The sequence below is a fragment of the Protopterus annectens genome, chromosome 7.part0 (genome assembly GCF_019279795.1).
Source record: "Protopterus annectens isolate FY-2018-M chromosome 7.part0, PAN1.0, whole genome shotgun sequence".
In the NCBI taxonomy this organism is placed as follows: Eukaryota; Metazoa; Chordata; order Ceratodontiformes; family Protopteridae; genus Protopterus; species Protopterus annectens.
Genome location: NC_056739.1, coordinates 753,925,191 through 753,941,190, shown reverse-complemented (window position 1 = coordinate 753,941,190; position 16,000 = coordinate 753,925,191). Strand labels below are relative to the sequence as shown.

At 43.9% G+C, this 16,000-nt stretch overlaps 1 protein-coding gene across 1 annotated transcript in view; it reads left to right on the top strand.

The window, feature by feature from the left end:
* Nucleotides 1-16,000, top strand: part of CNTROB (centrobin, centriole duplication and spindle assembly protein) — a 1,846,056-nt gene that overhangs the window by 1,645,256 nt on the left and 184,800 nt on the right. The window contains exon 17 of the mRNA XM_044077286.1: nucleotides 5,568-5,670. Within this exon, the coding sequence (XP_043933221.1) occupies nucleotides 5,568-5,670 (103 nt within the window). The remainder of the gene's footprint in view (nucleotides 1-5,567; nucleotides 5,671-16,000) is intronic.

The following is a 16,000-nucleotide window of genomic DNA, read 5'->3' as shown; positions in this document are numbered from 1 at the left end:
ATAAAACTGTGCCTAGCTGTGTTGGTTTGGTACTTTTTTATTTTTCATACGTTCAGTTTGTTTATTAGAACCATGCCTTCATCCTGGTCTTGACTGCTACAGTTTTTGTTTTACAATCTGGAAATAACACATGCACCCTCTGGAGTTTATGGTGCCCCTTCTTCTCTGCCTATTCAGGGCATTGAAGTGTTAGATTGCTCAGATCTCTGTTAATCCAGGTCTTCCCCTGCAACCCCTTCCCCCTATCAGGATCTGTACACAGATGCTGTAGACTCGGGTTAGGGGGCAACCTTAGGGGATGAGAGAGTGAGGGACACTTGGACCCCCTCACTACAGAGGGAACATGTCATTATCAAGGAAATGACAGCCGTGATCTTTGCTCTCCAAATCTTCAAGTATCAAATCCCCCTAGGAGTACTGACAACACCACTGTACTATGGTACATCAACAAGCAGGGGGTGGACAAAGTTGTACCTCTTATGCAGATTGGCTCTGCAGGCATGGGAGATCACCTAACAGAGAACAGAGAGAAGTATCCTTTCTAGCTGTCTACATTCCTTCTACCATGAATCTGAGCAGGTCCATGACTCAATCAAGAGTGGATGTTAAACAGGGATGTATTTCTGGACTCTCTATCAGTGGGGTACACCTCAGGTAGACTTGTTTGACTCCCCCATGAACAGGCAACTTCCAACTTTTTGCACCAGGATACCCTCCTCTCTGGGGTATGGAAGGTGAATGCTTTTTCTTCCCATGGAAGAGGATCTTTGCTTATGCACCCCCCCCTCTCATTCAAAAAGTTCTGCTGAAGATTCAGAGAGAACGAGCTCAAATCTTGTTGGTGACCCCCTTTTGATCAAGGCAGCACTGGTTCCCCTTTGTAAATAATGTAGCCAAGGGCAGTCACCACAACTTAAACCACAGGATGAACCTACTCCCATACAGCCCACAAATAACCACCCTGAACCTTACTCTGTGGGTGATGGGGCGTTGACTCCCTTCAGACACCTTTATACTGAGGACGTGCTTCAGGTTCTGCAGGAGGCCAGAAAATCATATTTATCCAAGTGGAAAAGGTTTTCACTTTGGTGTCTGAAACAAGAATTTCAACCACAGACTGCAGAGCCTCCAGTGGTTTTGTCTTACTTTTGTGAACTGATGAGCACTGGTTTGTCATACTCTTCTGTTAAGGCACATTTACCTGCCATCTCAGCACGTTTACCTGTCTCTCTTCCTTTGGCTTCCAGACTGGAAGTCAAGCTCTTTTTAAAAGGGGTACTACACATTAGAACACCAAGGAAGCCTCTTCCCCATCCTTGGGACCTTAATTTTGTTTTGGAAGAGCTGACCTTACCACCTTTTGAGCCAACCAGGGACTGCTTTCTCCAGCTGTGCACATAGAAAACTATTCTCTTGGTGGCCATTACTTAAGCCAGAAGGATCTCAGAATTGCAAGCTCTCATGGCCTCTCCCCTTCACAGTTTTCCACAAAGACATGGTTTGCTTACGTTCTAACCCATGCTTCATGCCCAATCAGGCCATCAGTCTTCCTACTTTCTTCCCTTCACCACAGTCATCCAGAGAAAGGATACTTCACTCCTTGGATGAACATAGACAACTCAAATACTATTTGGCCAAAGTCAAATCCATTCACAAATCAGATAAGCTCTTTGTCTCCTATCACCCAAGAGCCCTGGGATACCCTGTTTCCAATCAAACCATTTCCTCTTGGGTCTCTAAAACTATTTCCTTTTGCTACACAGCCCATGGCAAAAGGCTCCTCTTCACAGTGAAGGCACACTCCACTATGGCTGTGTCCTCATCTGGAGTCTTCCTCAAGGGTTTGGATACAGCTGACATTTTAGACGCAGCCACATGGTCATCTGTCCACAGTTTCACTAAACACTAAAAGTTAGACATCATGTCCAGGTCCAGAGCAAGCTTTGCTAGGGCCTTTCTTCATGGCTTCATGGAAAATGTCTCTGTTCCACCTCCCAATACCTAGTAGCATGAGTTTTTGTACTCTCCCTCATGTTATGGATGCAGCAGCATATGAATAGAAGGACATAGTTTAGTTGTGTAAGAATTTAACCATAACTTTAGATGTCCTTCTCGTCTATATTCTGCTGTATGGTCTCCCACCCTGCCTTCCCCCTACACTTGCCTGACTCCTGAGTACCCACTCCATAGTTGCTGGTTCCCAGCGGCATTCAGTTCTGAGGTAGATGCGTGCTGACATCCGCCTTATACCAGACGTCCGTTTATGGCTGACGTACGCTGAGTGTTGTGGGCCATCGCATGTACCTTCACAGTATCAGCTATCTTTTGTAAAATGACCAGATGTACAAGTCAACTGGAGGCAGACTCCTCCATGTTAAGCATACAGCAGCATATAGAAGAGAAGGACATCTAAATAACCAACTAAACTTTTTGTGGAGGTAAGGCAAACATTTGACAACATTAACAGAGCACTGATGATCCAGAGAGAAGCAGAATGTAAGAACATACCATTGTTGTTGGTGAGTCTTGATGTAGCCAAAGTATGTGACAGAGTAAGCTTGGACTTTGTGAGCAAGGCAATGGAAGCATTTATATTCCCCTGATAAAATGTGTAAGGTTGATTAGGATGGATCAGAGGCGAAAATAAGGTGGGTGGGTTCTTCTATGATAATTTCTGCTTGAACAGAGGAACCAGGCTGTGGTGTTCTCTCTCTCCACATTATTTGCATTATATTTAGAACCATTGGCAAAGAAAATAAGTGACTCAGAAATTCAAGGATATAATTGGAATGGTTGGCAGAAAAGCTGGCTCTATTTGCTGATGATATTATTTATACCTGACAAAAGCAGAAAGGGACATTACAGTGGTGTGGAACATTTTGAGACAGTTTCGGTTATTTTCAGCATACAAAATTAATGAAGCTAAAACAAATGCAATAGCAGTAAATTATGTATCCCATGTAAATTGGTTCAGCAATATCCATGTTTATGGGGACATGATAAAATTTAGTATCTAGGAGTATGGATTAAAATTATTCTGGTGTGGCAGCTAACCATATGTGGGAAGAGACTATACAAAAGGTAATACAACTGAGAAAATGTAAGGTCTATTATGCAAGCAGTTAAAATGTTTTTAGTCCCTTTAGTCTTGTACACAGGTCGGCGGTAGAGTTGTTACCTCACAGCAAGAGGTTCTCCCGTTCGATTCTCGGCGTGGCTTGGGAATGCCTTCTGTGTGGAGTCCTCATGTCCTCCCCATGGTTGGGTAGCATTCGAAAGACATGCGTGCGTAAATGGGCGTGCCTTCGTTGAAGGTTGGGCATCAAGCTGGCACCTCGGCGTTTCGTAAAAATCTACTACCAATCATTAGGGGACCAGAGTTCTGCTGTAGCGACCCCTTACCGGGAAAAAGCCGAAAGACAAAATCAGTCTTGTACACAGGTTAGTCATATTTTATCAACTAGAGGAGAAGTTGCGGATAGCAATTAATAAAGAGCTGAAGGATTTTATCTGTGGGGGAAGACTGTAAATGTCAAGTGGGGTATAAGGACAAGGCATATTGGGATTACCCGATTTGAAAGGGGTATTTCAGAACAACACAAGGCTCCTATACATAGCACAAGCAGAAAACTATAATTCAAAGTGAAAAGAGATGATGATGAAATGGGGAGAAGCTCAAGAAGCAAGGAGAGACAGATTTGGGGTGCAGACCTTTAAGGTGAATAACAATCATGCAGAATTTATAACCATAAAGTAGCAGAAAGTATTCTAAACACTAAGTCAAAATGTGAGTGGAGAAAGGAGATTCTGCCAATAGGAATAACAGCAGTTAGGGATAGGTAGATTGGACACTGTAAATTGGCCCTAGGCGTGTGTGTGTGTGTGTGTGTGTGTGTGTGTGTGTGTGTGTGTGTGTGTGTGTGTGTGTGTGTGTGTGTGTGTGTGTGTGTGTGTGTGTGTGTGTGTGTGTGTGTGTGTGTGTGTGTGTGTGTGTGTGTGTGTGTGTGTGTGTGTGTGTGTGTGTGCCTTCTGTGGAAGATTGGGTGCTGAGCTGGCAACTCTACACACGTAAAACTCCACTGCCAATCATGAGCGGACAGGTAATCTGCTGTGGCGACCCCTAACCAGGAAAAGCTGGAAGAAGAAGGGAATACAGACAGTAGGCAAGAGGTGGCTGGAATTTATTGGAGAAAACTGGCAAAGAAACCAAGGTATTGGGAGCAAATAATTAGAGAGGGAAAGGTAATAGAATGGGAAGATGCCAAGAACTTATTTGGATTGCAGGTTAGAGACTGCCTTCCCAATCAAGGACTGATATCAGAGTATAGGTAAAGAGAAATAAATAGAGGGGTCCTAAACAAAAGAGCAACACTGGTACAGCTTTTAGTAGAATCTAGAACAGAAGTTGCCATTAAGAAACTAATTATTAGCAGAGTATATAAACTGTTGCATGATAACTAAGAATCAGTCAGAGGAGGTTAGAAAGGATTGGGAAGAGAGATTGGATAAGCACTTCACAAAGAAAAAATGTGAAAAAATAAGTCTCGAGCATTTAGGATATTTGCTTGGAAGTGTTTGCATAGGTATTTTTATGCCCTAAGAAGACTCCAAAGAATTTTTCCTCAGGTAGACAGCAAATGTTGGATGTTTGATGGCGAAGAAAGAGGTAACCAGAAACATATTTTCAGGGAGTGTAATAAGTTGACAAATTGGTGTAACTAAGGAGATGATTTTTTGAACTGTGATACAGAATCAGAATTGCCTAGAAATGGTAAGGCCTTGCTGAGTTTAATTATGGTGGCTGCCCAAAAAACAGTTACTAGAAAATGGATATCAAATACTAAACCAACTTTACTAGTGGTAGTGAAGGTAGTAACAGAGATGAAATAAGAGCTAAAATAGTTGGTTTTAAAGAGTTTACATTTACACTTCTTTAGTAACCCCTATGATTCCAGAGATATGAACATTTGTTTGAAATGTGGGGACATAATTTGATTATGTTAGAAGCTTAGGTTGTGCCCATTTGAAGTTACAGTGTAAACTTCCAGAAACTGGAAGCAGGAACCGAACAACTTGAATAATGTTGGAATGAGTGAAAACTGTTTAAAAGAAGACATGCATACTGCATGATGATAGCAGTGATAACTGTTACCATAGTATGTTTCCTTTTTCTATTAATGTTTATAAACCTGCATTATGATTTAAAAGGTGATGGTTTAGTAAAGGTGTTTATATTTAAAAAAAAAAAAAAAAAAAAAGGAAGCAATTGGGCAGTTTAAAAACGGTGTACTGTCTTTATGTAGGAATAGATATTTTGAAGGCAGGCTGGAGATCTGATTGCTAATGCAATATTGTAAACAAAAAATCAGATCAAGTCCTTAAAACTGTTACCAGGAGATGTTTGCAAAATGGCATTGTACTTTGTAATAGTCTAGTGTTACAGTGGCTTTAGCTTTGTAAATGTTATGATTTATATATGTGCAGCTTGTGCCTTTTGTTTCAGTAGCTTGTTTCTTGTTTTTTATTACTGTTTCTATTGGTAACCAGATTCTGATTTTACTTTTCAGACCAACAGACTGGAAAGGAGATGGGCAGTTGTCCAGCACAAAAGAAGAGAAGGCCATCTACAGAAACTCTGAACCAAACTTAGGTCGAGCAGTGGTAAAAGAGGTACAGCTTCTATAGCTGAGTTTGGTATCCATGAAGTGCTTTAGTCACTGGGGCTCCTAACTATCATATAAACCCCCAAACAGCAGACATATGTTGTGCCTTAACTAGTGCAGAACATTCCTCAGGCATTTTAGCAGCACTGGTTGCAAAGTCTGATTGACAGTCCCTAATATTAATACCGGCACATGCTTGCAGTCAATATAAACTAAAATTGTGTGCATGAAGTTAAAAGTAGGTCACCTGGAGTGAAGCACCAGGGAGAAGAAGGAGCTCTCTGACTCGGATTCCTTAGTCCTACTTTGGAGCATGACGACTTCAATTCTGATGAGATGATTGACATCATTGAACCTTCCCCTGACTGACAGAGTGTGCTGCAGTAATTTATACTGGTCAAGCCAAAAGAACCAACTAGCTGCAGATGTCTTCCCCATGATGGCCCTCACAAATGGCACAGAATGTAACTTTTTCTCTGTCCCCCTCTGTTAAACCTTCTCTCCCATACACCTCATCAAACTTCACTGTGCTTTTCTATCTTTCAGCTCAATATGTCTTTATCTGTTAATTGCCATTCTACTTTATTTCACAATCTATGCTTCTACATACCACCTTTCTTCTGTATCTTATTACCTATGCCTTCCACCTGTTTTATCCCACTTATGTCAGGCAACTCACTCAACTATGAATGTTGTGTATAAGCCTAAACCCATAAGGAGCCTGTACTGTAGTTAATAATGGACCCTATACTGTAGTTAATAATGGACCTTGTACTGTAGTTAATAATGTAATGCACTTAATGTACTGTAGAGAGAACCAAAAACAAATATGACTCCAAAGGTAAATGGTCTACTCAGCAATTCAAAAGTAACAAAAATGCAGAGAGTATGACCAATGCACATTCCAGTGCTAAAAATATTTAATAAAATAGAATACAAAAAAAATAAAAGTTGGAGAGCACTTTCACAACAACATAAACAGTTGCTTCATTAGACCAGTTTAATATTACATTTTAGTGAAACATTTAAATAAGACAGTGTCATCAATCAGAATGCATAACAAAACACTATAACTAATCATGTTACACATTTACTATCCACCTGATGACTATTCAGATTTCACTAGATGTAACAATAAGACCAATCTGAGAAAACTTTAAGCAAACCTTACCACCAGTGGTAGGTGGCTTGGTATAACATTGTAACCAATCTCACTATACATTTGTTAACCATTCAATGGCTTAGAACAAAGTAATACAACAACTCTGATTCCACTTAGTGTAGTATTATAGGCAATTGTATAGGTTCCTTACAATGAATTTTCTACCAATCATAAATGCAAGGGAAAAACAATATAACCAGTGATGTTGCAAGGTTACAAGCCATAATATAGCCATTCAGGCTTTACATTCTAGTAAAGAAAAATAAGGCTTTGCTCTATCCAGATATAAAAATGAAATCTTGACTCATATTAGCATTAATTTCGGAGCTTTTATAGCCCCTCTTTTCCATATTTATACTTGCATTTTGAATCTCATCATTAAAGTTATCACAAGCATTCAGTCTGGGGACTCTCATCCCCTGCCCTTTAATTAGATATGACCACGGTACATACTCCATCTATACAAATAAGTATTCCTATGACAGGGCATCCTATAAATTCCAGTAGTTATATGCCCATCATCTAATCTAGTAATCAGAGTATCCAAAAAACTAAGTTCACGGGCAGAGTAAGTTAATGAAAACTTCAAAAAAGAGGTTGCTCCATCTAAAAATTCATGAAAGCTTTTCAGGTCATTCTCAATACCTCCCCATATAATGAAAAGGCCATGGACAAAAATGTCAGTAAAATAAAATACAGCCAGCAGAATCATGACCATATAGGATAAATTCATCCTCCTACTCTGCCACTACCAAGTTGGCATAACTATTGGCACTGGACGTGCCCATAGGTACGCCATCATTCTGTAGGTATTATCGGCCATCAAATGCAAACACTTGAATAAACACTGTATATCAATGAACCTTTCATCATATACACGAAACTTTTGTAAAAAAAACGTTTGATAGCTTCAGCACCATGGTTTGGTATTTTAGTGAATAATGATTGTATAGCCAACATAACCAACAAAAAGGTAAATCTGTGGGATAATGCACTGTAAAGTCAAAAAGGCCTTGAAAAAATGTTTTAGAATATTTCACTATATACACATTGTTATCCAAAATTGGACATAGATGTCTCTCGACAAATATTGAGGCAGGTTCAGTACACCAATTCCTGTACTGTAGTTAATTATGTACCATATTTAATAATAGACCTTGTACCATAGTTAATAACGGACACTATACTGTAGTTAATAATGTACTATGGTTAATAAAGGACCCTGTAATGTAATTAATATACTGTTGTTAATAATGAACCCTGTTCCATAGTTAATTATGTACTGTAGATCTGATGATGTCAATTTTCATTCATTCCACAACCATTGGGTTTGGATCTGAACCTCGGATTCAACTTGGCTGATGTTCTTCGTGTTTCACTATTTCAGTCCTTTCATGTTGGCAGACAGCCTGACTGATGTCGGTATGCTCAGATATAAAGGGAGCCAACCTGCATCATGATTTCAGTTTTTTCTTGCTGCTGGAGCCTGAAGCAGTGTTAAAGTGCATAGGTCTGTCTGCACCAGAGAGAAGTCATTGGTGGAAAGATAAGTACCCTGTTGGGGAACTCCCTTCTTTTCCTTTAACTCATGTCAGATAAAATAAATAATTCTCGCAGCTGTGGTAAGCAAATCCTGTATAGAGACTTTCACTCACTTTGTGTCACCTGATTAGGCCATAAGTAGCTTAGAAGCACTCTCTTCCTGACCTTGGTAAATCAAACCTCCTGGATGCTCCCCTGGACAAAGACTTTCTATTTGACCCAAAGGCAGAGGCAATTCTCAAAGAAAATGGAGGACAAAGCGAATTCTATGTAAACTGTGAAGGACTTCCTCCAAGTGCAGCCTCCTAGGTTCAGTAAGAACTTTCCAACTAAGCAATGGTCATTTCCCTCCCAGCCTAGGGGTAGTCAGAGGAAATCACAGCGAGATAGAATCCATAGACAGTGGCAGCAGCTACAAAGAAGCAGGTAATGAACCTCTGAGGCTCCCAGGCAAGGGGATTCTAGGTCCCAAGCCCTGTCAGAGAGCAGCTATGACTCATCCACCCCCCCTTCGCCCCACCCCCACCCCAGGACTAGGAGGAAGATCTGTCACTCTTCAAACAAAATAGGCCCATATCACTTCAGGCAAGTGGGTTCTAGACATTATTTCAAATAGTTACAAACTCACTTTCTAAAGAAAAATACTCAGGCTATCCAGATGTTCACAAAATAAAAAATCAGAGGCCCTTGCCCAGATTCAGATCTTGTGCTGTCAGGCATCTGTGGAACCAGTTCCAAAAGATCAAAAAAGCAAAGGATTCTACACAGGCTATTCCTCTTTCCCAGAAAGGAAGGCTCTTGGAGTCATATCTTGGACCTCTCCAACCTGTATCAGTTTCTCCTGGTTCCAAAGGTCAAAATTTTGACTCTTGCTATTACCCATGATAACCCCTCAAGCCTTCATGGTCTCACTAAACCTAAAAGATGCCAATCTGCACATTCCAATTCAAAAGTAACACAGAAGATTTTTTTGCTTCAGGGCAGGTTTCAGCACTGCCCTTTGGCTTATCTACCGCTCCAAGGGTTTGCAAAAAGTGTCTAGCACCTGCAATTGCATTCTGCAGGACCGGGGGTGGGTGGGTAAATATACCCTTACCTGGGCAATTGCCTGATATAGGCCATAGACCTGTCAAACTCCTCAAGGACCTGAAGTTCACCCAACATCTCCTGTCCCCCTGGGATTCACAATAAATCACCAGAAATCCAATCAAAAGGGTAGTTTTCCTGGGGGCACAAGTGGACTCTTCAAAAGACCTTCCTTCCTCCAGACAAAGTCTCTTTTTTGACAAACTATTTCCAAAAATTCCAGCAGAAACATTGTATCTCAGCCAGAGAGTTTTTCTGAGCACTGGGATGTATGGCATCATGTATCCTCATGGTTCCCCTGGCCAGGCTACACATGAGGAAGCTTCACTGGTACCTCAAGAATGTATGGTGCCAGAGCTCTCAGTCTCTAGAGGATGAGATACAGCTGATCCCTTGTCTCAAACAAGAGCTTGCATGGTGGGTACAGGCTTGTACCCAAAATCAGGGCCTTCCCTTCAGTTTCACTCTCAGGGCTAAACTCTCACCATGGATGCTTGAGAAACAGCCTGGAGGGCTCACTTTCAACACCTCCAATCCCAAGGGAAGTGGGAGGTTCAATTCAAGGACAGACATCAATTGGAAAGAACTTATGGCAGTGCAAAAAGACCTGACGGCCTTCAAAGAAAAATGGGAACCAGGGGTCCTGTTAGTAGAACAGACAATACTACAGTCATATGGTACATAAACAGGCAGGCAAGCACACAGTCTTATCCTCTGTGCTGCCTAGCGATGCAAGTCTGGGAAACTGCACACTCTCTGGGGTTGCACCTCATTGTACAACACATTCCAGGGACTTAAAATGCTCTTGCAGATCACCTCAGCAGAAAATTGATGGACCCCCACAAAGGGCATCTGCATCAGGAAATTTTTCTCAGCATGACTGAGATATGGGAAGACCCACAGGTAGACCTATTTGCCAACAAAGAAAACTCTCACCTGAAAAAATTCTGTGCCAGGGTGAATCTGCCTGGAAAGTAAATTCTTTTCCTTCCCTTGGACTGCATCTGATGTTATCCTAGTCACCATTCATCACGTATGTGTCTAGGATCCGACATCGGATCTGAGCCAGCACACTTAGCAGATTAGCTCAATCTCCTTGCCTCCCATAATGCTCTGCTGCCCTCTAACCCCCCTGATCTCATTTGCTGCTTTAACTATCAGATGCAGATTGCTCATCTCCTCAGGATTTTCGTACTTGATAGCAAGTAAGTTTTTTCTTTGGGGTTTTACTTCTTAGCTTTTCCTTACCTTCTTAAGTTTTTAGCCGTAATGTACTCCATTGAATGAACGGTTGTGTCTTTTACCCCTCCCTTTGGTTGTTTTGGTGCCCTTTTCGGTTTAGGACGAATGTGATAGTGCAAACCTTTTCCTTTGGCTATTTGTTTTCAGTTTTATTGTTAATTTCTTGGTCTTTTAGTGTACTTCTGTGTAGGACAGACCTTAGTATTTAGACTTCTTGCCTGGTTGTCCGACTCCTCTTTGGTTTTTCCCTTTGGCCTTGGTTGTGTTTCTCCCCGCTATGGTGGAGAAACCTTTAGGGTTTAAGAGGTGTTCCTCTTGTGGTCGGAAAATGCCCATTTATGACTCGCACAAGGAGTGCCTGTACTGTCTCAATGCCGGCCACCTGGAGGTTGAATGCAGCTTTTGTGCTGCATTCAACCCCAGGGCTCTGGTCGACTGCCGGAATAAACTTCTGCTAAAAGGCATGGTTCAGGGGGTCCCTTGGTCAAGGAGTCTTCCACCAATTCGGGGCCCTCTGGCCATAAGAGAGAGCCTTCTTCCTCTTCCTCCTCAGGAGAGGTTTCCAGTAAGAGAGCTAGGTTGTCAGGTCCCAGATCCCTGGCTCCGACTCCAGCCTTAGCAGTATTGGATCTGAGGGTCTGGGATCCGAGGACTTCTAGAGAATCGACTCCTGGATACAAGGCTCCCTTGCCCCAGGTCTTTGGATCAGAGGGTTTCAGTTTCGACTCCCAAATCCAAGGCCTCTGGATTGAGACCTTCAGATCCGAGCCAGAGAAGACCTGTCACGGATCTGAGCCCTTCGTATCTGAGGGGTTCTAGAGCTTTTTCCTCGGACCCTCATGTTTCCTCGGATCTGACACAGTCAGATCCGAGACCCTTGTTGGATCCTATTCTGGTTGAGGAGCTGCCCTCGGATCATTTGTTTATCCCTCTGAGCATGACTCATTCCCCGGACCATTGAAGAAGGCCCTCAGGGTCCTGACACAGGTCTCCAGCTAGGTCCTCTATTTCCTTCAGGAGCATCCTTCCCTCTGACATGGACAGGATGACGTGGTCCTTTTTGAGGGCTCAGACCAAATTGGGGCTTCTGGCTTCCCCAGCCCACAGGATTAGCTAGCCTTCATCCACTCCCTGACTACTTTTTCCTCGTCCAACTTCACAGGGATTGGACTTAGGGGAGCTGGTGCACAGAACGGAGGCGATGGGGGTTACCGGGATTTCTCTTGTCCCTACTCCATCAGAGTCTATAGCCAGTTCTGCTCCCCTTCCCCCGGGGCAGGTGGGGCCACTGGTCCGGGTTGTCACCCCGGAGTCAATGGGGGCTGGTTCAGGTCCAGGCCCTTCGAACTGCTGTCTGCCATTCAGTGCTTCGGCTCTCGATAGCTCTGAGCCAGCCTTCTCTGGAGGGATGAGGGTACTGGCGGGGTCTTCTCCTTTCTCCATTGTAGTGTTGTCAGTGGGGAGCGAGGACTTAGTCCAGTCCCCCTGCATTCCGGGCGGTGGAAGGATCCCTCTCTCTGCTACCAGAGTAGCCTTCCCCACCTCTTCAGAGTCTTTCCCTGAGCTTCCTGCTGAGGAGGTTCCTCGGAAGGAGACATGTAAGAGGAGACACCTCCCCCCCACTCCTGGAGTATCTCTCAGAGGACATGGATATCGATGAAGGGGACGGGTCCATAAGATCACCCCCCTGATGATGTCTCCTTTGGGGACATTCTGGAGATTCTCAAGGCCAAGGGCAGTTGGTCTGCCCAGCCCCGTCCTCTGAGTAAGCTCTTAGGTATACTCCCCTGAAGACCCATTAATCAACCTTGTTACAGCTTGGAAGGAACCTGATACAGTGAGCCAGTACCCAAGAGAGCGGACAAATTTTTGAGCCCCCCATCTGACAAGGCTTTTTGGTCCAAGGAACTTCCAGTTGATGCGATTGTGGTAGCTGCCATCACCAAAAAAGAGTTGACGGAGCAAAGTTCATCTGTCCCATCCTCCCAATCAGGAATCGAGAGAGTTGGACAGATTTGGAAAGTGAGTGTTTGCTTCTGCTTCTTTCAGCCTGCGAGCATTAAACTACCTGACACATTTTATCTGTCTTCAGAGGAATTTGATAAAGGGGCTTACCACTTCCCTGTCAGAGTCCATGCTTGCAGAGGACCTCTTTCTCCAAAGCTGGCTACTCTCACGTCCATAGCCAATTCGTCCATGAGGTTGATATCCAATACTGCAGAGGGTTCCTCGCGGGTGGCAGGCTCAGGTATTGCCATCAGGCGTCATGCTTGGCGTTTTTTTATGTGGGTTTGCAGAAGCCTTTAAAGTGTCATTCACCAATGCCCCCTTTGATGGTTCAACTCTCTTTGGACCAAGTGCTAAGGAGATTTTGACTCGCAGTGAGAAAGAGGGGAAGATGCTGTTGGCTTTAGGGATTAAGTTCTCTACCTCCCAAAGGTCCTTTTCCAAGACCCAACAGGGGAGCAAGATGATGTGGTTCTATAAATCGCAGCCTTCCTTTCAGGAGGCTCAAAAAGATTCCTCCTCCAGGGGACAGGGGAAGGTTTCAATGGTTGACACTACCCTAGGGGCAGAGGAGGCCCACAAAACCAGGGCTCCAGGGAGCCTTTATCTGAGAAGCCCTTTCAGTGCCCCTGAGGCGTTACCTGGCTGTGTCCCTCCCTGGAGGCATTTGGGGGGTCATTTATCTTTCCACCCTTCACCCTGGGCAAACATCACAACCAATCAGTGGGTGCTAAAAAATCATATCCAGGATCTACTGTATTCTCTTTTCTGACCCCCTGACGAAAAGCAGAACTCTCCCTGACATGCCGCCCGGTCAGAGAGTGTTAGCCCATTTAGAGGTGACCAACCTCATTCAAAAAAAGCCATCCAAAAGGTCCCCACAGGACAGAAAGGATCCAGAAATTACTCCAGCTTCTTTTTGGTACCCAAGAAGACTGGGGACCTGCGTCCAATTCTGGACCTCAGTCATTTAAATCTGTCAAGAAGTCAAAGTTTTGGATGGTGACTGTACAGTCTATTGTGCCCCTTCTGCACAGGAATGACTGGATGTGCTCTGTCAATCTCCAGGACATGAACTATCATATCAAAATGGACAGATGGTCCTGGAGATTTCTCTGCTTTCGCCTTGGAGCAGATCACTTTCAGTTCAGAGCCCAGCCCTTTGGGCTCACCACAGCCCCCTGGGTGTTTACCAAGTGTATGGCAGTCGTGCAGCTCGTCTTAGGCTGCAGGGATTCCAGATGTTTCCATACCTCGATGATTGGCTACTCACAGCTCCCACACAGCATCAACTGGTGGAGACCACACGCTTTCTTCTTCGCCTCTTCGATCAGTTGGGGATAACAGTGAATCTTGCCAAGTCTTCCTTGAACCCATCTCAACAGCTAGAGTTCATAGGCACTCAGTATGACACTACCTCAGAGATTGCAGCTTTTCTTCTCCGACGTGTACTTCTTATTCGGTCTCATACTCAATCTCTTCTAGAGCAGACTCGTCCTCCAGTATCACTCATTCTAAGGGCTTTAGGTTCTATGGCAGCTGTCATTTATCTGGTTCTGGTGGCCATGTATTACATGAGAGTTCTACAGTGGACACTGGAAGTTCAGTGTTCTGCCGTCTCATCTCTTGTCAGTCTCTCTTCAGCTCACCCCAATTTGTCAGAGACACCTGTTGTGGTGGATGCACTCTACATACCTCCTAGCGGGCAGGTCCTTCTCTCCCTCTATTCCGATGGCCAATGTTACCACGGACGCTTCCTTTTAGGGTGGGGGGGGCACTTCCAGGGGAAGACTGCCCAGTCAGATACCAAACTGCATATAAATGTCCTGGAGAAGAGAGCAGTCCTCCTCCTCTTGCAAGCATTTCAGGGCTGCCTTCCTCTAGGGACGATAGCAGTTCACACGGACAACATGGCTGTTGTGTGGTACATAAACAAGCAAGGGAGCACACATTTGTATCTGCTTTGTCATGAAGCCACGAGGGTTTGGGAGTGGGTGATGTCCTCTGGGAGCTTTCTACTTGCAACACCCATTCCCAGAGCATCCATCGTGCTAGCAGACAAGCTGAGCAGTGCTATTCTGACCCCTCACAAGTGGTCCCTGAATCCGTTAGTGGCGAAGCAGATCTTCCATTGGTGGGGACAACCGAGCTGCAATCTGTTTGCTTCCCCTCTCAACCACAGATACAGCAGCTACTTTGCCTTGATACCCCCAGAGGGGGAGTCCCCCAGGGAGGCTCTGAGTCACAATTGGCCTCCAGGTCTTCTTTTTGCCTTTCCACCTTTACCATTAATTCTGAGAGTTCTTCAGAAAGCAAGATGCCTCAGGATGCAGTTGATCCTCATTGCCCCCTTCTGGCCTGGGCAGTTGTGGTTCCCTCTTCTACGGTTTCATTTAAGGCAACCCCTTCGGTGCTCAGTCCAGTACCAGATCTGTCACTCCATCTGCTTCCAAGTCCCATCTGACAGCTTGGTTTGTCCAATTCCGGTGATTCTTGCTAAGTCCAGGCTTGCCTCCCCTGTGAAGGACATTATCCTTGCATCTCAAAAATCTTTCACCAAGAGAGTTTACAGAAGTAAGTGGAAGAGATTCTTTATTTGGGCTAAATGTCAGAATCTGGATCCATTTTTAGCTCCTATTTCTGACCACCTTCATTTCCTGGCTTACCTTTTTCAGGAGGATGCTAGTTTCTCTACGATCAAAGTTCAGTTGGCAGCGATTTCTAATTTTCATCTTAATAATGACCCTATGCTTTCTTCTTGCCTTTGCAAAGCCATCTTGAAAGGTATCTTTTTGGTACCCTTCCTTTATGCCAAAAGTGGCCACTGAAGCGAACCTTAATCAGGGTATCCAACTTCCAATGTCCTTTCCTAAGTATGCTAATAAGGGAGAATACATTTTGCATATATTAGATGTTCATCGACAGCTTCATTTTTATTTGCACAGAACTAAGTCTTTCTGTCTCTCAGACCAATAGTTTGTGGCATTTTCAGTCAACAGGAAGGGCCAAGTGCCTCAAAAATTACTGTTTCCCATTGGATTTCTCAGCGCATTTCTTATATATACTCCTCCTGTAGTTCTCTTTTGCCTGGATCAGCTAGGGCTCACTCTACCAGGTCAGTAGCTACATCCACTGACCTTTGTAGCTTGTCAATCCTTGGATGACATTTGTGCAGCAGCAACTTGGTCCTCTCCTCATGCCTTCATTTCTCATTACAAACCTGACCTAATTTCTAGGGTAAGGGCTGCCTTTGGCTCCACTGTTCTTCAGCATGTCCTTCCATGAGGCTACCCAAGAA